Here is a 26,254-nt window from a genome sequence, read left to right as displayed (position 1 = left end):
TGACGAGTCATCACTTTTCACAGTTTTGTGGGAGCCGCCTTTACCTCAAGGAATGTTTTTCGTGCAAAACAAATGCTTGCAATCGATTCAGAATGGTGAAAAGCCCCTAGTTTGACCCCTCACATGCTACTTAAAGCATATTTATTCTGGTGTGTTTTATCCTGTATAGTTAATTTAATGGGACCCCAACTTTCATCAGCTGTCAAGGATTCTCCTAGGGAAACTGAATTTCAGTCTTTGTGAGATGTGTTACTAGACACCTTTACAAAGACATTGGTGAAGACATTTTTTGGTAAGGAATTTATTCCAGGACTTTTTAAGATATCCCCTGATTATTGAGCCACCCCACGCTTTCGTGGTGATGATCGGTAAGGTGGGTCAGAGGTGGAAGACCAAGCACAACCCTAATTAGTTTGTTCTGGGCTGTAGGGCCTGTGGTGTCCATATGGTGTTCTCCCTGTATGTGTGCTTCTCCCACAGAGCCTATGGGTGTCGGCCAATGGGGCTTGATGATTAGGTGCATTGGGAGCACCTGGCCAGTCCTCCCTGGAGCCCTACATAAGACTGGGTGGCAAGCCGGGTTCTCTCTCCCTCTCCAGATGACAGCACCCCTTTGTTTGCTTTCCCTTATGTTTGAGTTTGCACACTCTACAACACCCCACACTACACCTACCACACATCCATGCGTTGCTGACACTACTGATTACTGATCTACACATCTGTTATGTGCCTGCACATATGCACACCTCACTATACAGCATGATGACCATATTTGTTCACTGATGATTATTTGTCCTCTGGTTTAGTGTCCACCCTGGCTGGCTGGCTCTGATCTGCTCTGCTGCTGTTTCTATGCATGGCTATTGGCTAGACATTCAACCTGCAACTCAACTGATGATTGCCTTGGTTTCTCCGCCCTGTGTCAGCTGCTCTCCATCTATGATTAGGGCCTAGGCTAGAGTGTTTGTCAGCTCCCATGAGTCCCCCAGCACCCCAACAGCGAACACCCAACATGTGGTTCCTTACGTTTTCCTGTATTTGTTAAGTTCTGATGGGTTGGTCGTAAGTATTATTTGGTTGTTTTTCGTGATCATAGTTTAGCTTTTTACTTTGTTTTGGTAGTTTATGGGAGCTGTGGTGGGTCGACGGCCACATATTGGCTGGCCCACCCAGCTCCCCTCTTTTGTTAGTGGCCAGCCTGTCCTTTTCCTTTGTTTGGTTAGGATTTTTGTTAGGTCTTACAGTAGTTTGTTACACTTGTGTTTCTTTGCAACATATTCCACTATTTGGTGTGTAACAATAAAAGCACTTGAATTATGCACCAGCTTTTATGTAAAATAAAGATTCAATGCTTTTTGAGACCTGACTTTGTCTGTTTATTATGTTATAGCCCTTGGTATTTGAGCCATATTTAAACAGCCCAAACTCTTGAAAGTATTACTTAAACATTTTGTTAAGTTATTTTTACATTTAAAACCACTACCACGTGTCCTCCTCAATTTGTCATGACCCCACAGGCTGGGCTAGCCGCAAATTGCAACACTAGATTTTTTTTATAATCGGATGAATCTAGGGTTGCAATACCTCCCATCAATGCATCAAAACAGTTTTTTGCTATCTGATTGTATTAAACGACTTCAAACTCACCAATATTGTGGCTCTATGGAAAGCTTGGAATTTACTCTTTCTATCTGCAAAGTGTTTGTTTCAGAAAAATCCACAGTAGACATGTTATGAGTTACTTTCTATCCAAGCAATTTGGTTCAGGTGATAATTTTTTCTAAGTCCTGGAGTTTGGAAGCGCTCATGGAAAATCCCTCAGCGGTCCTGTGACCACCTGGTTCTAAATGTCACATTATGCAGGAGGCAGCGGGACGTTGCGTTATAGAAGACGAGCGCTTCCGAAGTTCAACACTTAGAAAATAAACCGTGTCTGCTCGGATTTCTTGACAGAAAATAAATCATAACAATTATACGGTGGATTTTTCAGAAACAAATGTCACATTATGCAGGAGGCAGCGGGACGTTGCGTTATAGAAGACGAGCGCTTCCGAAGTTCAACACTTAGAAAATAAACCGTGTCTGCTCGGATTTCTTGACAGAAAATAAATCATAACAATTATACGGTGGATTTTTCAGAAACAAACACTTTGCAGATAGCAAGAGTAAATTCCAAGCTTTCCATAGAGCCGCAATATTGGTGAGTTTGACGTCGTTTAATACAATCAGATAGCAAAATAACGTTTTGATGCATTGGCTGCCTATGGGAGGTATTGCAACCCTAGATTCATCCGATTATAAAAAAAAATCTAGTGTTGCAATTTGCGGCTAAGGCTGGGCTGTGACACATACACATTTAATTATATATTTAATAATTCAGTTAATTGAGAAACTTTATAAACTTTAAAGTTTCTAAATGTTTTTTAACAGTGTGATGATACTTCCCTATTGTAGCACTTTGAGATTGTCACAAATGTGAAGTGCATTATAAATATTGTTAGCCTTTTTTAATGTAACTGTCTAAAGTGAGAGGCAAAACAAGAAAAACTTCTGGCCGAAACTGCTATAGTTTTGATCATCTGAAACTAAGAAAACCATATGACAAAAAGGGTATGAATTTTAATGACATTACTTGGGCTAAAATGAAGAAAAAAAACTGTTTGCTTTAAAGTGCTTTCAAGTGTAAATGCAGGTGCAGACTCAGTAAAAGTACAAATGTTCAAACAGATGGTTTTAAACAACCTGGAATAGAACTCAGTTGTGTCAAAATGAACCTTGATCTTCAGGGGGTGATCTAGTAGATTCAGTCATTCTATCAGGGGTAGAGGTGTTTGCAGTGGATCTTCATCTTTTGACCTGTCATCTCTCCTTTCAACTTTAAATATAACCTCCAAAATTCTATTAGTGTGAAAGGCCTGGTGGCGCAAGAGTAAAGCAGATGCCTCACAACCTGAAGGTTGAGGGTTTGAATCTTGGTCAGGGAACGTCTTCATTTTTCTTGTTTTTAAGGCGATGAGGGCGGAGAGAGCCCAGCTCCCTCCTCACGCCCTCTTTTAGCCCCGGTGGAAGAGGGAGGAGTCTGCAGGTGCCACACCTCCAGGGGGAGGAGCTTTTCGAAATTTACATATTAAGTTAAATTATTTTTATTCAACATTTTCTTCAATTTATTGTTCCTTTTATATTTGTAATTTCTCCCAAGCACTTTTGTGATTAAAGTTTATTTTTATTTTTTATTTTTTTATTTGTTGGTGATCTGGTCCATGAGCAGTTTTATTGTTTCACTTTTTGCAGGGATATTTGAGTTCATTGCAGTGCACTTTTGAGTTTGGTTTATTGGCTTTTGATGTTGTTTTGAGTTTTGAGATTCTTCAGTTTTGTTTGGGGTTTGAACCTGGAACCTTTGATTTATAAACCTTGGTTTTAACCATTGAGCCATGCTGGCATGAATGTTACAATGGCGGAGTTAATATTTAACCCAACTTTTAGAATTTAGATGGACAGTGAAAATATCCAGTGGGGAATTGAACCCTTCAACCTTGGTTTGTTAATCCTGTGATTATCTCTTGAGCCACACTGGCATGGATGTTACAATGGCGGAGGTAATATTTAACCCAACTTTTAGAATTTAGATGGACAGTGAAAATATCCAGTGGGGAATTGAACCCTTCACCCTTGGTTTGTTAGATCTGTGATTATCTCTTGAGCCACACTGGCATGGAGGTTACAATGGCGGAGGTAATATTTAACCCAACTTTTAGAATTTAGATGGACAGTGAAAATAACCAGTGGGGAATTGAACCCTTCAGCCTTGGTTTGTTAATCATGTGATTATCTCTTGAGCCACACTGGCATGGATGTTACAATGGCGAAGTTAATATTTAACCCAACTTTTAGAATTTAGGTGGACAGTGAAAATATCCAGTGGGGAATTGAACCCTTCACCCTTGGTTTGTTAAAGCTGTGATGATCTCTTGTGCCACACTGGCATGAATGAGCCAGTGGCGAAGGTAATACTTAACCCAACTTTTAGAATTTAGATGGACAGCGAAAATATCCAGTGGGGAATTGAATTCCTCACCTTCGGTGTGTTAAACCTGTGTTCATCTATTGAGCCACATTGACATGAAAAACTACTTTAGAGTACGTAATACTCAATCCACGGTGGGTTCTTCAGGCTTCAGTATTATGTTGATCATGGCCAGTAATAATGTCAGTATCATGTCCAGTATCATGTCAGTAATAATTATGGTCAGTATCACTATCAGGGGTAGAGGTGTTTGCAGTGGATTTTAATTTTCTGACCTGTCACCTCTCATTTCAACTTTAAGTATAACCTCCAAGATTGCATTAGTGTGCATGGCCTAGTGGTGCATGAGTGTAGTAGATGTCTCACTACCTGAAGGTTGAGGGCTTGCGTCTTGATCAGGGTATGTCTTCATCTTCTGTGTTTTTAAGGCCCAGCTCCCCCCTCACAACCTCTTTTAGACCCGGTCGGTGGAAGAGGGAGAAGCTTTAGAAATGTACATAAGTTAAATTGTTTATTCAACATTGTCTTTATTGGGGCTTTTTATATTATTATGTTGGTGTTTTACCCAGCAGTTTTGTGGTATTTGTATATGTGACAGTCATTGATTTTCCCATTACCATTTTATTTGATACCGGTAATTGTTTTGTGGAGACATTTGAGTTTCATTGTAGTGCACTTTTGATTTACCAGCTATCTTAATTGTTTGGTGGGTTGAGATTCTTCAGTTTTATTTGAACCTGGAACCTTTGATTTGTAAACCTTGGATTTAACCTTTGAGCCACGCTGGCATGAATTGCTCAATGACGAATGTAATACTTAACCCAACTATTAGAATTTAGATGGACAGCAAAAATTTCCTGTGGGAGATTTGAACTCCCTGCTTCAGTGAAAAATTATATTCATCCAGATTTTGGACTCCAGAGATCTTAAAGTTGTGTGTTTATCAGCCTCTGTGATTATCCGACCCAACATACTGTCAGGGGCAGGGACTTGAACCTCTGACTTCTCGACCTCAAGGCAGTTACTCTATTCATTGAGCTGCCATGACACAGATATCTACAAGCCATTGTCAAGTAAAATCTGATCAATACAAATTTGGCCGCAGACCTATATCTGAAAACATGTAGTGCCAGGAGCTCCTATAAGAAAGATTTGTATTAAAAGATAAGAAATGTAAGGTGTTGGAGACAAATAATCAAGCTGGGGAATCAAACCTGTGACTCCCAATACGCCCAACACCATGCAATGACCCTCAAGCACCACTGGAGATCACTAGACACCAGACTATATCACCAAATCTCCCGTAATCATGATGCTCTTTGTGTTGAGTCAGGCAGAGTTAATCTGGCACAAAATATGCTGAGCCCCCTAATAAAGCTGATAGAAATATAAACATAAAACATTGAAAATGTAGGTCATACAGATCGGGTCAGGGGAGGGGAGGGTAAGGCTGGGCGAGGTTTGTTTTGTGTTTTCCCGGGGGAAGCGAATGTCGCTTCTCTCCTCCGACCCTCCGAGCGGCGGTCACACGTGGCCAAGTTGTGCATTTTGTTCAACTTCTACAGGTGTGACCGCCGCTCGGAGGGTCGGAGGAGAGAAGCGACATTCGCTTCCCCCGGCTCCACCCATTACGTCCTGACAGCCAATCAGCGCTGCTCAGACACAGTCAGAAATATTTGGGACTCACTTTTTTTCTGCAAAAAAACGTCTCGATTCCCATTGAAAAAACATTGGCAGAATTCTGGATTTTTACTTGTAACAGAGTTGTTATTGCAGTATTGATACTTTTACTTTTCACTGGAGTATTTTACATGTTTGGAGTTAGTAGGATAATAGTAGGCTATAATCTAGAGATAGCAGTCACAGACTGCATTATCAGTCCTGTCCAGCACGGCGAGGTCGCATTACAATGCTTTCTGTGCTGCTATTGAAGTTATTCTGCTGGAAATCAGTCTTTAAAGTAAAGACTAAAGTGGGAGTTGAACCCACAGCTTCTGGCTCATAAGATCAGCATTTTAACCCATTGAGCCACTTGCTGCTTAAGCCATGATGGTCTTTTTCTTATTAGAGGAACAACAAACAACGTTACAAAATAAATAAGCCATTTAACACCATGTTTGTCTATGGTTTGTTGTTGCTGTTGCTTGTCTGGATGTTTGAATGTCATGATTATATTCTACGCTGAATGAATTGGTGCTTTTCTCATCAGCCGAGCAGCAACCTGCGAGCTGCCTTAATTGGAGCCTTTAAACGTTAAACGGCTCTTCGGTCCGTTCATTCTCCTCATAAGTGTGTGTGTTAGTTGACCAGCCACAGTCCATCTGGTAGTTATTAATGTCAGCTGGTTATGGTAGAAATGCTGAGTGAAAACCCAGCACCAAACACAAAGACATGCTGATATATCCACACTGATATGCATCCCTTGCTCTTCATTTGGTGACAACATTTAACAGATTAATTAATTTATATCTCCGTTTACACCTGTTTCTCTCACTGTCAGTACTGGCCAAAAGGTAGTTTTGCACAAATTGGCCTCCTGGTGGCACTAGAACAGGCCCATGTGAAAAATCTGTGGCAGAGGTTCTGAATTGGCATCCAGGGAATGTGTGTGCTCAGTTTGGCAGCGACCGGGCCAGCGGCGCCGGAGATAAGCTGGTAACAAACTGGAGGACACACGGACCCACGCACGGACGGACGGACAGGGGCGAAAACATACTCTCCCCAAGCCTCCGGCTGGTGGAGACAATAATGTCACGCTATATATATATTGTCATAATCAAGGAGAAAACACGCTTGCACAGGGAAACTGTATTTAAAAGAAGTATTTTTTAATGTAGGACATGTGATTACACTCGAGGACAACCAACGGTAGAACTAATACATTTTATTTTTACGTTCTAAATATCTCTCTCTTGTTTTCTCTCTCCTCAAATGTGAAAATCATATGTTGCATTTCAGTGTAAAAATCATCATTCCTTACAAAGGTTTACATTTATGTCTAGCAATAATTCCAGAGGAATACAATATCATTATTTATTGTCATAGAGCATGACAATGGGAAACAGTGCTGATTTAAACCCGGTTTTATACTTTGTACGACAGCGTCCGTACGCCACACTGTCATACAATGAAGTATAAAAAAGGGTATTCATTTATGAATTAAAAAAAACAGCATTACTATATTGCAAAACAAATCAAAAGGCAGTGAAAGTGGACTTCTCAGATACGACCTCTGGTCATATCCGCATGCGTAATCCTCTATATTAAGTCTCTCACTGTCCTCTCGGATTAGTCGGCAACCAGCGGAAAAGAAACACAAATAGAAAATGTCTCGCTTGAGTCTGATGATTCTGCACCAGTTTGTTAGTATCTAAAATAGTACATACTGTAGTAGCTACATAGCTAGCGTGCATGGTTGAGTGATGGCAATACATTCACAACGAGGCAGTTGACACTCATCTGTACACCAGTCTTCGGTGCCTTTTTAAAAACAGTGGTTCTCAAACATTTTCGTGTTAAGGACTCCCAAAATGAATATGTATTTGGACGCAGAACCACCATCTGAAGACCCCTTGGGGAGGGTTCCCAGACCCCACTTTGAGATACCACAGCCTTAAAGAGGTGGTGCCATGATCCCCCCCCCCCCCCCCCCCTCTAAAACATGATTATCAGGTATTATGATATACTAGGAGGAAGATTTTTTCCAAAAAAGTATACAGAAAGAGTTAAAATTGGGTTTTGTATGTGGCCACACCCCCAGTTCATTAAGTATGCATGGATGGCATGGTGGGTGGTGACACAGCTGATATAGCCACACCCCACAGTGTTGGGTGAATGGCAATTGGGGAGGAGTTGATACACTTAGTATCTGTGTTTTTTAACTGACACTTTGACAAATACAAACAAATACTAAGAGAATACATCATTTCTCAAAAAAAAACACATCAGGGGGTCTAATGAAGTACTTTCAACCTCCTAGACACATGAAAAACAGAAAAAGTACAAAACTATGGCACCACCTCTTTAAAGGTACACTTCACCCCCCCAAATAACGTATTCTTCTGTCAACAAGTCAACCAGTGAAGCCCTGAATTCAAGGAGTAACTTGTTGCTGTTATTGCATTCCTTCACAGTGAATGAAGTAACAGAATAATATACTTGATGAATTGAAGAAAATAGCGGTCCAGGATTAACAATGGCGTTCTGAGCTCCTACTCTCACCACCCGTGTGCAACATTCTGAAGTAGAGGATTAATTTACAAAGAAATATATAGAACATTTCTGCCTTGGTCAATGTAGAAGGATGCCCCCCAAAGATATACGTAAATGTATCCATGAATTGAAGGCTTCACCTGATTTACAGTACACAGTTCACCAAATGACAGTGTCTCGCACCAAAAATAGTGTGAGACAGTAGATCTGCTAGTGTACTGCTATCTTCCATGTGCAACACCGTACGACCGACGGTCGGAGCGTACATTTTGAAATATTGCTTTGTTTATCACAATCGTTAACCCATTAAAACCATCTGTGTCGTTTTACATGTTCAACCATTTTAACCACTTTAATTATTATTTCACATGTTGGATATTCAAAAGTACCACATATACAAACTGTGTGCTTGTAGAACTGTTATTATGTTAGTTGTTATTGTTGTTGTTTTTCTGGGGGTCCATCGAACAAAACATTTTCAGATGGCAGGTCAGCGGCCAAATAGCCTACATATAATTTTGAAGGTCCTTGACATGAAAGGACCCCCAGGTTTGAAGGTCCTTGACATGAAAGGACCCCCAGGTTTGAAGGTCTTTGACATGAAAGGACCCCCAGGTTTTGAAGGTCCTTGACATGAAAGGACCCCCAGGTTTGAAGGTCCTTGACATGAAAGGACCCCCAGGTTTGAAGGTCCTTGACATGAAAGGACCCCCAGGTTTGAAGGTCCTTGACATGATAGGACCCCCAGGTTTTGAAGGTCCTTGACATGAAAGGACCCCCAGGTTTGAAGGTCCTTGACATGAAAGGACCCCCAGGTTTTGAGCACCACTGACATTATTTTCAGAAAAGTGTTAATGGGTTTCCGTGCCTCCTGGGGATGTGTCATGAATGAACAGAGCTACGGTAACAGAGTCTTTGACCTCATGTTGCAGAGCTGGACACACAACAATAGCCATTCGCAAAGTGAAACTAAAGCCACAGTGAAACATTGTTTTTTGCATCAGTCGCAAGTTATTCTTCTCCCAAAAGAGAACAATGAAACTGATCATTACCACTGGCTAGTGTTAGTGGTTCTGATATTAGAATGATCATTACCACTGGCTAGTGTTAGTGGTTCTGATATTAGAATGATCATTACCACTGGCTAGTGTTAGTGGTTCTGATATTAGAATGTGAAGGGCTTTCCCACAGGGGGAGCGATCATCCACCTGCCTTGTTATTCATTTTAGCCAGAGCAAGCAAGTAGGAAAGCACCTGCGTAATCCGCCGGCGATGAGCGGGCACGGTCCTGTGGAAACGGTTGCATTCGTCTGATGTTTAAAAAGCGTCTAATCGCATGAGCGTGGTGGTGGTGCGACCTCGCAGATCCAAGCAAGAAGGCAGGCAGGCGTCGTCGCTCCCCGTCTGAAAAACTCTTTTAAGTGTAAACTCTTGTTATTGGAATCCAAAGGGAGGCTACTATACAGTACATACCTATGGTTGCATTTAAAAAATAAATACATAAATAAATAAATCAAGGTATGGTTCAAGTATTCAAAGCGCTTATCTTGCTTCTTGTGAGTCTTTTTGGTCCGTCCAAAATGGTACCTGTTCGCCCCCACATTACAGAGGAGTTTCGTCTATGTATGAGTTAATTGGAAGCAGAAGCTGTGAGTATTGTTACCAGTCTGAGATGGTTGCTGCTAGTGTGATTAATGTCATGTCACATAGAGTAGTTAAGCTGAGTTTGGAAGCTGCTGCATGTATAATCACCCAGAGAAAACAGTGTTTTTTCTCCTCTTATTTACACTACCATTACTAACATGCTCTAAAGTTAAAAGAAAATCCCCAATTTCAATAAGAATGTTCAAGAGACCAAGTCAGCAGGTGATCTGACCTAGCAGGTATTTGCCATCATCAGCTTAAAACATTTTGACCAGTTTAGCGCTGTTTACACCAAGCATAAGAACTATGACTGTTGTTTTATACCGGGGTCTTCAACGTTTTCAGGCCAAGGACCCCTTAGTCGAGAGAGAGAGAGAGAGATGAAGCAGGGACCCCCACAACCCATACTGTAGATACCATATAGTTTAATTGTTTGACAGCACAATCATCAGTGTATTTTGGATTCATGTCAATTTGGGTTTCCAGATATTTAACCACTTGAACCGTCAATACTTAATAAACTTTCACTCTGTACTTAGTCTGCTCTTTTCTACACCAAACCTCTTGGCTGAAAATAGCCAATCTACAAGCTCACAATGCCTCGCAGCGCGAGGCGTTGTGAGCTTGTAGATCTGCTATTTTTGGCTAAAGTTCTCAGAATATGGACACTAGGGTTCAAGTGGTTAATATAGAAAAGGAGAAAAAAAGGTTCTATCACACAAAGATTTTGAGGACCCCCTAGGGGTCCCGGAACCCCTGTTGAAGACCCCCGTTTTATCCTATTAAAACCCGGGGAAAGAATCTGTAATTATTTATTTTAGACATTGGCTTTTCAAAAAATAGCGGATGTACAACATTACACAAGATCGTGACCCTGTACGTCCACTATCTTTGAACATTTTAGAAAAATCTTGAAAATGTTGAATAATTTTGAATCACAGAAAAGTTTGAGAACTACTGATTTTGTAGATTCGGCCTCAAGTCTTAATGGATTAAAAACGGTTGTAACTGAAGAGGATGGCACAGTCATCTTTACACAGCTGCTGTATAACGACCGATTGGATCACTTTCTTCATTCACTTTCAGGGCAATTCCTTGACGACAGAAACTCTGACAGCCTATCAAAATCAATCAGAAGGACATCTGGGATGCAATCGCTCTCACTTCTTGTCGGAAATCAGTGGTTAGTTTTGTTATTATTAACCCATTAAACTGGGAAAGCATCCGCCGCAAACATTTTGGAAAGAATCTTGAAAGTGTACGAATTTGTAGACTCGTTATCAATGGGTTCATGGCTATGAGGAGACTGTTATGAATAGCTGGCATTACCTCCTCCTCCTACCTCTATCACACATCCTTATAATGAATCATCAGATTATCAAGATGATCCATATGTCTTGCATGTGTCCTTCAGCACTACGGAAGCAGAGCTCCATCTGCCTGTGTGTGTGTGTGTGTGTGTGTGTGTGTGTGTGTGTGTGTGTGTGTGTGTGTGTGTGTGTGTGTGTGTGTGTGTGTGTGTGTGCTCTGACACAGCAGGCCCATACTGTGCGCTCTGGGTGCCGTTGTTTGCATTAGTATGAGAAACGGCACATCTCGTCTCCGTCTGTCTGTGTCAGGTTTTCTACGGTCTATGGGTTTGATGCTCTGACATCACACTCTGACATCACTGTGATGTCAGGGGAACCACACTAACAGATTCCCTTTATATGGAGATCCCTGATGTCATCAATATTAAGCCATATATGCACTTAGCCCATATATGGAGGCCACATCGGCCACATACCGCACTAACAGAATCCATATATGGCCAAGACAGATGGCCACGACGGCCCATATCTGTGTGGCAGGTTCTACAGACAGGGATCTCCATATATGGGCATAAAAGCGATTGTATGTATGATGTCAGATGTCATAGAACATCACAGGACTTTCACATAACAAATAACTGAGTAAGCATGTTTGGGGTCTCACAGTATATCTCCACATGGATCTCCATATATGGGTACCGGGGGTCTCCATGTATGGGTAACTGGTCTGATATACATCACTGGCCAGACGGGTCGCGCCATAATAGTTATGCTGCTTGGTGTGAACTGACCTATTATTGTCCTGTAGGCATTTGGTCTTTGGAATTGGGTGCATTTTGTCAAACAGAAATAGCTTCTGTGTCCAATGTCTCAACAACCAGAACGACAAGACGGATAACTGCAAGATCTCACCCTTTCGCAGTCAGGCTGGACTCACACATGCGCTTCCCTGTTCACTTCTGTTATATATTGGAGAAAAATAGGCGGAGCGATGGAGGTCCGATGCGCGTGACACAACGGCTTTGACATTGATCAACCTCGACGGGGTGCCAAACCAATAGGAAGTGCTGTGCGCTGACCCCACCTGGGAGCCATTTTGCCTGTGGTTTTCTATTTCTCACAATGTAAATAAAACCAACTACACGCTCCTGCTGACACTGCCCACCCCCCACAAGATAACATGGGAAACATTGTTGAAAGTCACACGGTCGATGCATCGGCTTGCGTTTCAGATGCGTGGGCTCTTGGCTGAAGCGAATGCGTCAGAAAGACATCTGACAGACCTAAAAAGAATACAATATGTTAATGCAAACGTCCTTCATTGGGGTCCTCTGTGACTTCAGAGGTGAGACAGACAGAGCCGTGGGTGTGTTGACATCGGCTGTCCAGAGAGCCTGGGACGGCGTAATCACAGCAGGTGTGGTCAAAGACGGCCTGAACTCCTCTCACCTGCCCAGTGTAGAGAGAGGCAGGGGCGTCACACCAAATTCTGTGCCCTGGGTACAAGGGTTCACTGCGGGCCCCCCATGAATGTTAACTATCGAAAAATCGTGAAAATGTGTGCAAGAAACCTATGTTTCCATGTCAGTGGTGTTCAGACTTTTTCATGTGAAGGACCCCCAATATGATATGTATTTGGCCACGGACCCTCATCTCAAAATATTTAGTTCCAGGGACCCCCCCAGAAGCAAACTTTGAGTTACAAATGTTCGCTTAAAAAATACATATATTCAAAGATTTTCACATATTTCCACGACTTTTCAAAAATAGCAGATCTACAAGCTCGCAGCGCGGCACTCGGTGCCGTGCTGCGAGCTTGTAGATCTGCTATTTTTCAATAGCTACAGTTACTAGGGCCCCTCCACCTTGGGCCCTGGTAACTCAGTCCCACTTTCCTACCCCCATTGTGACGCCCCTGGAGAGAGGCACACACAGTGACAGCTTCACTCCGCTCACAATGACACGTCCTGGCATTGTCTCTTCACGCCGCCAGGTCACAGCAGCAGGGACATCCGTCCACCCGTCCATCCATACGAGGTGTGAATGTATGCATGCATGCATGTGCACAGTGCACGCAGAGGCAGGCAGATACAGCTATGCCATGGAGTTTACACCTGAGCGGATGCCACCGGTTTCTCCTCTTGTTCGTTGCTTTGTTAGGCATTCAGTATTGTCAGGCATTCGTCTTTGGATCTTAAAGGTAGGAGGTGATGGGTAGGTGTTTGTCGTTAAAAGCCACCGTAAGGTTGACAGGTTTTCAACTGCCTCGGTAAAACAAAGTTCTGTTTCTTCCTCACACCTGAAAAATAAAAGAAAAAAAAATATATATATATATTTAGGCAATCTTGCAAGTTTTCCCTGGTAAACGTATGTAGCGACCTGAAATGGTTTAAGTATGACAAAATGTAAAACAACAAATGGCTCATACGTCTGTTAGCATAGCATAGATTAAGTCTGAAATAAATTATTTCCTTCCTAGCCAATGAAAAAGAGGTCAAGCTACCTCAGTCCAAATCCCAGACATGCTGGATGTTAAGGGGAGGACATCTCCTCTCAATCAACTAACTGTATTGTGTGTTTGCAAAACTAAATAATAAACTCAAATCATAGTATTTTGGGTGGATATGAAATATTATATTTAAATAATTTACCTATGCAGGTTTTAAGCCCTGTTAACTCATTCCCTGCCAGGCCCGATAGTCCCGAGATTATTCCAATGTCTTTCCCCGCCAGGCCCGATAGTCCCGAGAATTAAAAAAAAAAAAAAATCAAAAATGTTGTTTTTCAAAAAAAAAATTTGACTCCCAAAGATGGAGTAGGCATGATAGCAATCGCGAAATTGCATGTTTAACCCCCATAGCAACCCCATCTTTCAAGCATGGCAGCCATTTTGGCAGCCATCTTTGTTAAACATAGTGGCTGTTATCTCATGAATGCCTGAACGGATTTCCATTCGGATTTTTTTGTTTGAAAGCTGTGAGCAATGTGGACACACGTGGTGCATTATCTAGGCATGGGTGTGCATGATCCGTGCACACCCAATTACATGGAAGTCTATGGAGACGAATGGCAGGTGGGAGTACGGAGGTATGTTAAAATGGCGGTCAATGTGTTAATGTCAAACATTATCAAAAAACCTAAAGAAATAGTGAAAATAAAAATCTACAAGATTTAACCCATTAAGGCAAATCTGTGTTACTTTAGATCTGAACCACTTTAACCATTATTTTATGCTTTAACTATTGAAAAATAGCAGATATACAAGCTCACAGCGCAGCACCAAGTGCTGCCCTGCGAGCTTGTAGATCTGCTATTTTTGAAAAATCGTAAACATTTGTGCGGGTCTTTGAATGTTTTTGACCCGAATCTATAAATGTCTTCTAAATCCTTCTTCTGAATCAGTGGTCCCATCTCAAAATATGTTGTTCCAGGGACCACCCAGAAGCAAATATTTCAGTTACAAATTAACTTTTTTCAAAAATAGCAGATCTACAAGCTGTAGATCGCTGTGAGCTTGTATATCTGCTATTTTTCAATAGTTAAAGCATAAATAATTCTAGCATAAATAATTCTGACCCTAAATGGGTTAACAAGCAACCCCATTTCAAGAACTAACCACAACTGAAACAAACAGAACACCATTATAATAACCTTAGCTCTGAATCAATGTGCAAACGTGGACATGGAGCTCCTGGCCCTCCGGCTCCAGTTGAGGCCCGTGCTGGCCCCCGGCTCTCCGCTGACCTCTGCTGGCTCGTCGCGCCGGCGCATCTTGGTCCTGAGCTGGATGAGGCACTGGTCCCAGTCCTCAGGCAGCAGCAGCATGAGGAAGCCCACGCAGATGCTGAACACGGCGATGAGACGCACCATGTTGAACTGGATGTCACACGTGTACAGGTCCACCACTGGAACACCACCAAGTACAAGTACATGTTTAGAGTCAAAATACCCAGCACAAGTAGGGTACTATTAGTCCATGGGCCGTACATACGAGATGTCGCTATTAGTCCATGGGCCGTACATACGAGATGTCACTATTAGTCCATGGGCCGTACATACGAGATGTCACTATTAGTCCATGGGCCGTACATACGAGATGTCGCTATTAGTCCATGGGCCGTACATACGAGATGTCACTATTAGTCCATGGGCCGTACATACGAGATGTCACTATTAGTCCATGGGCCGTACATACGAGATGTCACTATTAGTCCATGGGCCGTACATACGAGATGTCACTATTAGTCCATGGGCCGTACATACGAGATGTCACTATTAGTCCATGGGCCGTACATACCAGATGTCACTATCGGAAAGGTGGCAAAGGTTACTTAGCATTTTTGAGAAGCTCTATATCTGTAGATTATATTTTGGTATGATAATTGATAACCCTTCCTGAGTCACAGCTAAATTGGTGTTATCAGCTGCTATCGAGTTGGTGTCGCATTAACTTTACCATACAGGAAAAATATGCAAAATATGAATCTGCTTTAAGTAGCATATGAGGGGTCAAACTTTTTTTTTTTTTTTTCATAATTCTGAATCCATTGCAAGCATGTGTTTTGCACGAAAAACATTCCTTGGGCTAAAAACGGACCCCAAAAAAGTAAGGTTTAGTGATGAGTCATCACTTTTTACAGTTTTGTGGGGGCCGTTTTTAGACCAAGGAACGTTTTTCGTGCAAAACAAATGCTTGCATTGGATTCAGAATCATGAAGAACCCCTAGTTAGACCCCTCACATGTTACTTAAAGCAGACGTGTTTTTTGTATTATTTTCCAGCATAGTCAATGAGACCCCAACTTTGATTGGCTCGCACAAAGTTTCCCACGGGAGTTGGGTTTGACAAAGTTCAGAGGTGATAGTAGACACCTTTATGAACACAAAGTTCAGAGGTGATAGTAGACACCTTTATGAACACAAAGTTCAGAGGTGATAGTAGACACCTTTATGAACACAAAGTTCAGAGGTGATAGTAGACACCTTTATGAACACATTTATACAGAGGTGATAGTAGACACCTTTATGAACACAACGTTCAGAGGTGATAGTAGACACCTTTATGAACACATTTATACAGAGGTGATAGTAGACACCTTTATGAACACAAAGTTCAGAGGTGATAGTAGACACCTTTATGAACACATTTATACAGAGGTGATAGTAGACACCTTTATGAACACATTTATACAGAGGTGATAGTAGACACCTTTATGAACACATTTATACAGAGGTGATAGTAGACACCTTTATGAACACAAAGTTCAGAGGTGATAGTAGACACCTTTATGAACACATTTATACAGAGGTGATAGTAGACACCTTTATGAACACAAAGTTCAGAGGTGATAGTAGACACCTTTATGAACACAAAGTTCAGAGGTGATAGTAGACACCTTTATGAACACATTTATACAGAGGTGATAGTAGACACCTTTATGAACACAAAGTTCAGAGGTGATAGTAGACACCTTTATGAACACAAAGTTCAGAGGTGATAGTAGACACCTTTATGAACACATTTGTGAAGAAAGCTATTGGTAAGCATTTAGTTCCCAGATCGGTCCAAGACTTTCCCTAACTATATTCATATACATGTACAGAGTGGGAGGAGCTTACAGCCTATATTCATATACATGTACAGAGTGGGAGGAGCTTACAGTCTATATTCATATACATGTACAGAGTGGGAGGAGCTTACATATTCATATACATGTACAGAGTGGGAGGAGCTTACATATTCATATACATGTACAGAGTGGGAGGAGCTTACATATTCATATACATGTACAGAGTGGGAGGAGCTTACAGCCTATATTCATATACATGTACAGAGTGGGAGGAGCTTACAGCCTATATTCATATACATGTACAGAGTGGGAGGAGCTTACAGCCTATATTCATATACATGTACAGAGTGGGAGGAGCTTACAGCCTATATTCATATACATGTACAGAGTGGGAGGAGCTTACAGCCTATATTCATATACATGTACAGAGTGGGAGGAGCTTACAGCCTATATTCATATACATGTACAGAGTGGGAGGAGCTTACAGCCTATATTCATATAAATGTACAGAGTGGGAGGAGCTTACAGCCTATATTCATATACATGTACAGAGTGGGAGGAGCTTACAGCCTATATTCATATACATGTACAGAGTGGGAGGAGCTTACAGCCTATATTCATATACATGTACAGAGTGAGAGGAGCTTACAGCCTATATTCATATACATGTACAGAGTGGGAGGAGCTTACAGCCTATATTCATATACATGTACAGAGTGAGAGGAGCTTACAGCCTATATTCATATACATGTACAGAGTGGGAGGAGCTTACAGCCTATATTCATATACATGTACAGAGTGGGAGGAGCTTACAGCCTATATTCATATACATGTACAGAGTGGGAGGAGCTATACAGCCTATATTCATATACATGTACAGAGTGAGAGGAGCTTACAGCCTATATTCATATACATGTACAGAGTGAGAGGAGCTTACAGCCTATATTCATATACATGTACATGTACAGAGTGAGAGGAGCTTACAGCCTATATTCATATACATGTACAGAGTGGGAGGAGCTTACAGCCTATATTCATATACATGTACAGAGTGAGAGGAGCTTACAGCCTATATTCATATACATGTACAGAGTGAGAGGAGCTTACAGCCTATATTCATATACATGTACAGAGTGGGAGGAGCTTACAGCCTATATTCATATACATGTCATGTACAGAGTGAGAGGAGCTTACAGCCTATATTCATATACATATACATGTACAGAGTGGGAGGAGTTTACAGCCTATATTCATATACATGTACAGAGTGAGAGGAGCTTACAGCCTATATTCATATACATGTACAGAGTGAGAGGAGCTTACAGCCTATATTCATATACATGTACATGTACAGAGTGGGAGGAGTTTACAGCCTATATTCATATACATGTACAGAGTGGGAGGAGCTTACAGCCTATATTCATATACATGTACAGAGTGAGAGGAGCTTACAGCCTATATTCATATACATGTACAGAGTGGGAGGAGCTTACAGCCTATATTCATATAGAGCATCGCAGTTGAAGCCCCACCCCGTCCTCACTCTGGTGTCGGAAGCGTTTTCCGCATTCATTTCTTCCATAGACATTTCATAAAGTATTTATTTAAACGTTTTTAAGCCTTGGACAAAGCCACCTCGGCTGGAGAGGGATCATGTCAATATTAAACATTTTTTGAATGCAAAGATTAATTAGAAAGCTGAAAAAAAGGACAGGGTACAAGACTGTGTACATCATTACTTTTAAAATCGTGGAAACTACACTCCCAGAATGCCTAGCGAATGTTGTTGTTGTTTCCTGAAATACAGCCCTTAAATCACGCTCAGTTTAGTTATCCAGGCCAGCATATGGCCTGAAATGTAGTGATTGTCATCTCTGTGGACTCTCTTATCGTCATCTTTAACACAGTGCATCATATCTGTAAAAGAAAGTATTCGCTCACGCAGTTCTGCTGATGTGCAATAATCTGCCGGGCAGACAGGGGGCAGTAAGCTACTTCCGCGGTAACCGCAAGATATGTGAAAGAAGAAGAAGCTAGACCAATCACAGACGTCGTTTTTACGTTTAGCAGCATGGGAAATGCAGTTCTTCTCCGTGCGATCTCGATTAAAACGTGTTTTTACTAAAACTAGAGTGATTGCATACATACTCGGGGGTTCTACAGGAGCATATGGAACCATTTTACAACCACCAGCCTAGTGGTAAGTGTACATTGAATTGCTACGACTTTGTGGCTGATAATGAAAAACCCTATGGTAAATATGAATGGCCAGCTTGCTTCCGACACCTCACTGCGATGCTCTATACATGTACAGAGTGGGAGGAGCTTACAGCCTATATTCATATACATGTACAGAGTGGGAGGAGCTTACAGCCTATATTCATATACATGTACAGAGTGGGAGGAGCTTACATATTCATATACATGTACAGAGTGGGAGGAGCTTACATATTCATATACATGTACAGAGTGGGAGGAGCTTACAGTCTATATTCATATACATGTACAGAGTGGGAGGAGCTTACCGCCGTTGACAGGCACACTCAGGACGATGCCCAGAGAGATCAGCTTGGGGTAGGTGATGGCGATGCCAAAGTTCACCAGGATGTTGAACGCTGCAGGGAGCAGCAGATCAAAACCACCTCAGCACCTCAAAACAGTAGTCAGGGTTCCCACACATTTTTACCAATTAATTTCAACAAAACTTTTGCAAAACTTTTCCAGAATATTTAACCCAATTTCCAGGACTATATAACCATAATTCTGCTCAATAACAGGTTGCTTACTCCTATGCGCAATGCCCAAAGACAGGTAGTGTATGCCAGTGGTTCTCAACCTTTTCAGGCCGTGACCCCCGAAATAATCATGTTTTAACTGGGGACCCGGCACCCTGACGACTCCGAGCACTAAGAGTTGAGGAATTTTGTATAACACGCTTCTATTGTGAAAATAGCAGATCTACATGCTCACAACGCCTCGCAACGCGAGGCATTGTGAGCATGTAGATCGGCTATTTTCACAATTTCTGCCTCTAATATTTGACAATTTGGCCCATGTCTAATTTGTCATTTCAGAGGTATTAACAAAATCAATAACCAAAGACAATGCATAGAAACCTTTTCCAGGACCTTCCAGGACCCTTGATAAATTCCAAAACTTTTCCAGTACTGGAAATATATTTTTCTAATTTCAAAATATTTCCAGGAATTTCATGACCGTGGGAACCCTGAGTAGTTCACCCCCAAAATGACTTGTTTTCATCAATTACACGAAGCCTTGAGTGCATGGAGAATGTTTAGTTTTTGTCATTCAATCATTTGATGATCGGTTTGGAGACTCAATCAGTCTTCCTGTCTCTTCAGCTCTTTAGTGAATAACAAATAATAACCTGTTTCATTTTCAAAATTAGGGAAGGGGAATCATGCAGGATGCAGGATAAATATGTGAAACTGAAATTGATGAATACAATTAAGACAAAATGAGAAGTGGAACATTAGAGCTGATGAATGGTTTCTCTTTCCTGATGAAAACTGGCAGCCCACGTGAAAACGCATTTCCTGTTCATTAAAGAGCTGCAGAGACAGGGGCATAACATGCTGGGGTGGCAACAACAGAGCAGGTGACACGTTTAACCTAAACAGACTGGTGAAGAAAGCAGGCTCTGTCGTTGGGTCCTCTCTGCAGGGGGTGGAGGAAGTAACCAGGGTGCGCACTGCGAAGAAGCTAGATTCCATCTTGGAGAACTCCTCCCACCCCCTCCATCTAGAGATCACCAGTTACTGGAGTAAGAGAGGAAACGACCGCTTTACCTACCCAGTACGGAGATGTGAGAGATTAGGAAAATCTTTTGTACCGGCTGCCCTTAAGCTGTACAACGAGACACATAACGGACGCTTGAAAAGGTCTCCCTTCCTAACTTAGACTGACGGAACCATTGCTGTATTGACTTTGACCTCTAAGGAACAATTGCTGTATTGACTTTGACCTCTAAGGACCTTCCAGGAAGAGTGCTCATGTGCGCCTTGCGGTGACACGCTTCCTAGTTTCTTCTTTTTTTCGCACTGATTTTTGACACTGCACTATTAGGTTGTTAGTGTTGGTAGTTTCTGAGTATTTTTGCTTTGTTTAACATTGACAGTGAGATACTTGTTTGCACTAACTAGCATTGACTGCTATGGTCTCTTTTGCAAGACACTTTATGTATATATTCTTATATATTATTCGCCCCCTCTATTGATGCACCTTCTCCTTATTGGTACTGTACTGCTCTTGTCTTTGTTTTGTTTTTTTCCCTCTTATCTATCTTTCTTACCTCTGTAACTTTGTAAATAACTGTATACTGCTGTGCTACTACTGGACAACTAAATTTCCCCCTTGGGATAATAAAGGTATCTATCTATCTATCTGTTACTGAAGCGACCGCACGTTTACCTTTTTTTAACTCAAATCTTTGCTTCTGGGGGTCCCTGGAGCTAAATATTTTGAGATGGGGGTCCTTGACATGACAAAGTTTGAGAACCACAGATAGCAACACACACACACACACACACACACACACACACACACACACACACACACACACACACACACACACACACACATATATATATTTTCTTTTCTTCTTCAGAAGAAGACATCTAGAATATATAGAATCTGCCTATGTGTGGTTAAGGACTCCCAAAATATGCATTTGGCCGCAGACCCCCATCTCAAAATATTTTGTTCCACGGATGGACCCCCATCGCAAAATATTCTGTTCCAGGGACCCCAAGAAGCAAAGATTTGAGTTAAAAAAGTTCACTCTAAATTTGGGTCGATTCTGCATCTAGCTTAAGGGCACAGACTTGTTGGTAAAAGCGCGGTCGCGTAAACACTATGATTCACAATCAGTGATTACTATGAGAACAGAGCTTCAAGTTGTTTATACATTTATGGACTACATCGTCTGTCAGGGTGGAAACAAAACTATTACTTATATTATTCGAATTCAAAAGCATCAAAATTAGCAGATCTACAAGCTCAAAACACGTCGCTTTGTGCTGCATATCGTGCCTGTGCATCGGCTACTTTTGCTACTTTTGTGTGGACGCTGTAGCATGATCAAGTAGAAACACAAACAGTTAAAATATGGAGATGGGAGGATTCAGCAGCGACACAGTACTTCCATACCTAGAAGCAGGCCCGCCACCCCACACGCGTAGGCCCAGGGGACGTCTTCTAGCGAGGCAATGTACTCCACACGGAGAAAATACAGCAGGACGGGCACGAAGCTGATGAAGACAAAGTTGGCACAGCCGACGATGCTCATGAAGAGGGCGGCCTCTCCGAACTTGGCGCTGCCCAGGACCATCTTGAACAGAACCTACGTAGTGGACGGAGGGATGTAAGAGCAGAGAGAGGCGATCGATACGTTAGACACTTTGTGAATTCACTCTTTGTTAAGTCCCGCCCCCTGTCGCTCTGTTACTAGGTGGGACAAAAAAGTCAGGGAAGACTTTTTTGTCCATCCACTCCCATTGTAAAAACAAGATTTTTCATTGCCTCGCTATTTAAAGTACCAAAAGAAAAATGTATTCAAGGCAATTTAAAATTACACTCTATCCATTTATATGAATGAAAGAATGAGGACTTTGTCCCACTGCATAGAAGATTTTTTTCTGGTTGGCCAGTCAGGGACCAATCAGAAGGCTGACACGTTGTGAATTCATAGCAGGGGCCTGGCCCGTGGTGGGGAGTAACTGAAAGGGATGTTTCACTTTCACATAAAGTATATCGTCACTGTCGGTTTTTCGTAAAGTAAAGCCTTTGCTTCATCATACAAGACTGGCACAAAACTAGTGAAAACAGCAGATCTACAAGTGTGTGCTTGTAGATCGGCTATTTTCACTAGTTTAAATCACTTTTAAAATGATAAATACAAAACGAATGGTTTTGGACCTGGTTTCCACCCGACAACAACGATATTCATATAAAAACATATTTAATATAGTCATATTAAAATACATTGAAAATAATAAATGGGGAAAAAAAGTAATAGAAAAATCACTGCCCCCTCACGCATTAGAAGGACATTCTAATGCGTATTTATATTACTTTCCATTACTTTTTTTTTATGTTATTTGAAAGTGAAATACGGTATCCTTTTAAGTACATTTCCCTCAAGCACTCTACTTAGAATAAGGAACAGAACATTTACTTGAATGTTTCAGTGTCTTGACGCTAGTTACTAATTACCTACATTTAGATTATAAAACAAAACATACATCAACCACCAACTCGGCATTCAATCAAATATAGCTGATCTAGGAGCTCACAACGTGTTGTATTGCGACGCTAAGCCTCTAAGCTGTGTCGATCAGCTATTTGGAGCATAGCAGAGCGTGTGTGGCCTGTGGCAGTGCCAAGCGACCGCCACGTTCCCTGGCACTGGGTCAGCGATGTGTTGTTTATCAGCAAGACACGAGCGCCACCAGGGAGGGAGCGAATAGCAATCTCTATAAGACATGGCTGCCTGTGGGCCGGGCCGCAAAGCAACCCAAGCACCCTGCGTCTGTCGGAGCACACGGCACACGTCAACCGGCTTATACACCGCTGTCAGGTCAGGGTGGAAACCTGGTATTGTACGTCCAAAACTGTTTGCTTGTCACTCAGGTATTCAAAATGCAAAAGTAGCAAATATAGCCGATCTACAAGGTCACAGCGCGTCGCAATGCAACAGGTTGTGAGCTTGTAGATCATTTTCGCAACTTTTGTGGGGCACTGTAGTATGATATGTTTTTTATTTAAAAAAAAAAAAAAACATAAAAAGTTGAAATGTGGAGATACAAGGTATCTGCCCGACAGCGATGTTGTGTAAGCCAACAAGGGCTTTTTGAGTTCAAAGACGAAAACCAAGGTCAAGGTCATTATACTATAACATCACAAGATTGTAGTTTATTCGTTTTTTTAAATCATGTTTTGTGTTTTTGAAGCCTTCCCATAAAAAAAAAAAAAAAAATCCCAAAAGGTCACCACTCACTGAAAAATGTTTTGATGCAGTGCAAACAGTGTGCTTTCGAGCTGTGTGTGTGTGTGTGCGCGCGTGCGTGCGTGCGTGCGTGCGTGCGTGCGTGCGTGCGTGCGTGCGTGCGTGCGTGTGTGCATGTGCACGTGCGTGCGTGCGTGTTGCTGTGGAGAAGAGAGAGGACACTAAACCTTTATGGGGCTGCTTGATTGCTAACTGCTGTGCGTGCATCTGCTGCTGTGAGTATTTATGACATCACTAAACCTCACTGATGCTCACATTAACAATGAGTATATGAATGGGCCAACATAACAACCTACTGTACTCTATATGACAGCCTGACATTCATCCTGTCTTCTCATGACATCAGGCTGTTTGTCCTAATATTCTTGCTTAATGTTTGCACAGAAGCCATATAATATTATGGCAAAAGCTAAGGTAATATATACACTTACAATTAATTTGTAACTTGGAAATTCTAAATATAGAATACAAATTGGCTATCAAAGTGAACAAATGAAGATGTGCTTGGAATCAGTGTAGACTACAAGGTCCTCTGGAGTGATTCTCACAGTACTGGCATAAGTAATAGGTTCTTGAATGCTCTATGAGGGCAAAGACAGAGCCAAGTTTGAGGTACTATAAAACTCATTTATGGAAGTTATTTGGGGCGAGAAAAATACATTTATTGATCAGGGGTTGAACCACCTTGAATCTAAAGAGATTTAAACCACACTTTGGATGTGGGGACTGCAGCTATAAATATATTATAAAAAGATGTGACTTTAACACTTATGTTGCAATGATTTTTTCTCTTCAATGTCTCGCGTTGCCATGGTTACCATAGACTTCCATGTAATTGTGCAAGTGTGTAAAAAGTGCACGCCCATGCCTAGATGATGCACCACGTGTGTAGATGCTATTCACAGCTTTCAAACAAAAAAATCCGCTTGGAAATCCGTTCAGGCATTCATGATTTATCAGCCATTATGTTTTCTTCAGATGTAAACAAACATGGCTGCCATGTTTGAAAGAATGGGTTGGTATGGGGGTTAAACATGCAATTTCGCGATCGCGATCATGCCTAATACATTTCTGGAGGTCCAAAAAAAAAATTTGAAAAAAAAAAAATCTAAAACGGCCCAAACTCGGGAAACTCGGGGTTGGCACAGCACTAGTGCCAATACAAACTCGGGAAACTCGGGGTTGGCACCATATGTGTTAACACATTGGGTGCCCCAAGATTGAGCCCCATTTATCCCCTCTCGATGCCCAGGCCCACCACCATTGTATTGAATACGGCCCTGCTGCGTCAATGCATGCGTCATTACGTCACTTGGTCTTCTGTAGTTCAAAGGAGGCAATTAAGAACTCTGGTGAGCCACCCCTCCCTCTGTTGATTTTCAAAAGTTAGACGCACCCCTCCTCCGTACGCAAACGCGTCGTGGGCACCCGCTGAGTTAACCACCTGAACCCTCCATATTCAGAGAACTTTAGCCAAAAATAGCAGATCTACAGTACTCACAACGCTTCGCAGCACGAGGCGTTGTGAGCTTGTAGATCGGCTATTTTTGGCAAAGAGCTTTGGTGTAGAGGGGAAAAAGAGCTAACTAAGTACAAGTTTTATAAGTATTGACGGTTCAATGGTTAAATATCTAAAAACACAAATGGACATGAATGCAAAATACACTGATGATTGTGCTGTCAAAAGATGAAACTATATGGAATATATTAACACATCTCTCTCTCAACAAGGGGTCCTTGGACTGAAAATGTTGAAGACCCCTGCCGTAGTACTGTATGTTCAAGTAGGACATTAATTTACTAAAAAAAACACAGGTTAGGATTGGAGATAAGAGCCTAGCGGTTTCTGCCGCAGAGCAAGGATATTGTGGTATTGTGTAATTGTAGATAGATAGATAGATAGCTTTATTATCCCACGGGGGGAATTCAGTTGCCCAGAGGCAGCACAGCAGTTAAGGTTACAAGTTACAGAGAAGTAAGAAAAAGAAAAAGAGTACTGTAGTGTACAGTCCAAAGAGCAATTGTGTGCCTCATATACTGTACCTTGTAAAGTGCTGATGCAGAAGCTGAAGACACCACCAGGGTGATTCCGATGACAGAGCGACCGTGGAAGCCGTCCGCGTACGTCATCATCACTATGCCTGCTATGGCCAAGATGGCCGCCACTATCTGGAGAGGGAAGACAGGCAGGGTGCATTGCTCACAACAGTGTGCTCGCTCTGAGAATAATAAGTTCCATTGTGTTGTTTTGTTGCTGTCGGGGCGAGACCTCTTATCTCCATATTTTAACACAATTGTTTTGTTTTTTTCAGAAATGAACGCCCTTCTTGATCACACAAAAGCATCTAAAGTAGCAGATCTGCAAGCTCCAAACACATGCAAGGCATTGTACTTTTAGCTTGTCCATCTGCTACTTTTGCTATTTTTTTATTTGAATCCTGAAAAATAAATGTTTTGGACATATG

General features: G+C 41.8%; 1 protein-coding gene across 1 annotated transcript in view; it reads right to left on the bottom strand.

Moving 5' to 3' along the window:
- Positions 1 to 14,856: 14,856 nt before the first annotated feature.
- The window catches only part of slc35f3b (solute carrier family 35 member F3b), a gene marked incomplete at both ends in the record, with an annotated part of 167,014 nt that continues 155,616 nt past the window's right edge, over positions 14,857 to 26,254 (bottom strand). The window contains 4 exons of the mRNA XM_080739995.1: positions 14,857 to 15,098; positions 19,288 to 19,377; positions 21,932 to 22,124; positions 25,833 to 25,958. Coding sequence (XP_080596121.1) covers positions 14,857 to 15,098; positions 19,288 to 19,377; positions 21,932 to 22,124; positions 25,833 to 25,958 — 651 coding nt within the window. The remainder of the gene's footprint in view (positions 15,099 to 19,287; positions 19,378 to 21,931; positions 22,125 to 25,832; positions 25,959 to 26,254) is intronic.

The sequence above is a fragment of the Nannobrachium achirus genome (genome assembly GCF_963921795.1).
Source record: "Nannobrachium achirus genome assembly, chromosome: 13".
In the NCBI taxonomy this organism is placed as follows: Eukaryota; Metazoa; Chordata; class Actinopteri; order Myctophiformes; family Myctophidae; genus Nannobrachium; species Nannobrachium achirus.
The sequence above is the reverse complement of the archived record's forward strand: the minus strand, read 5'-3'. Positions and strand labels throughout refer to the sequence as shown.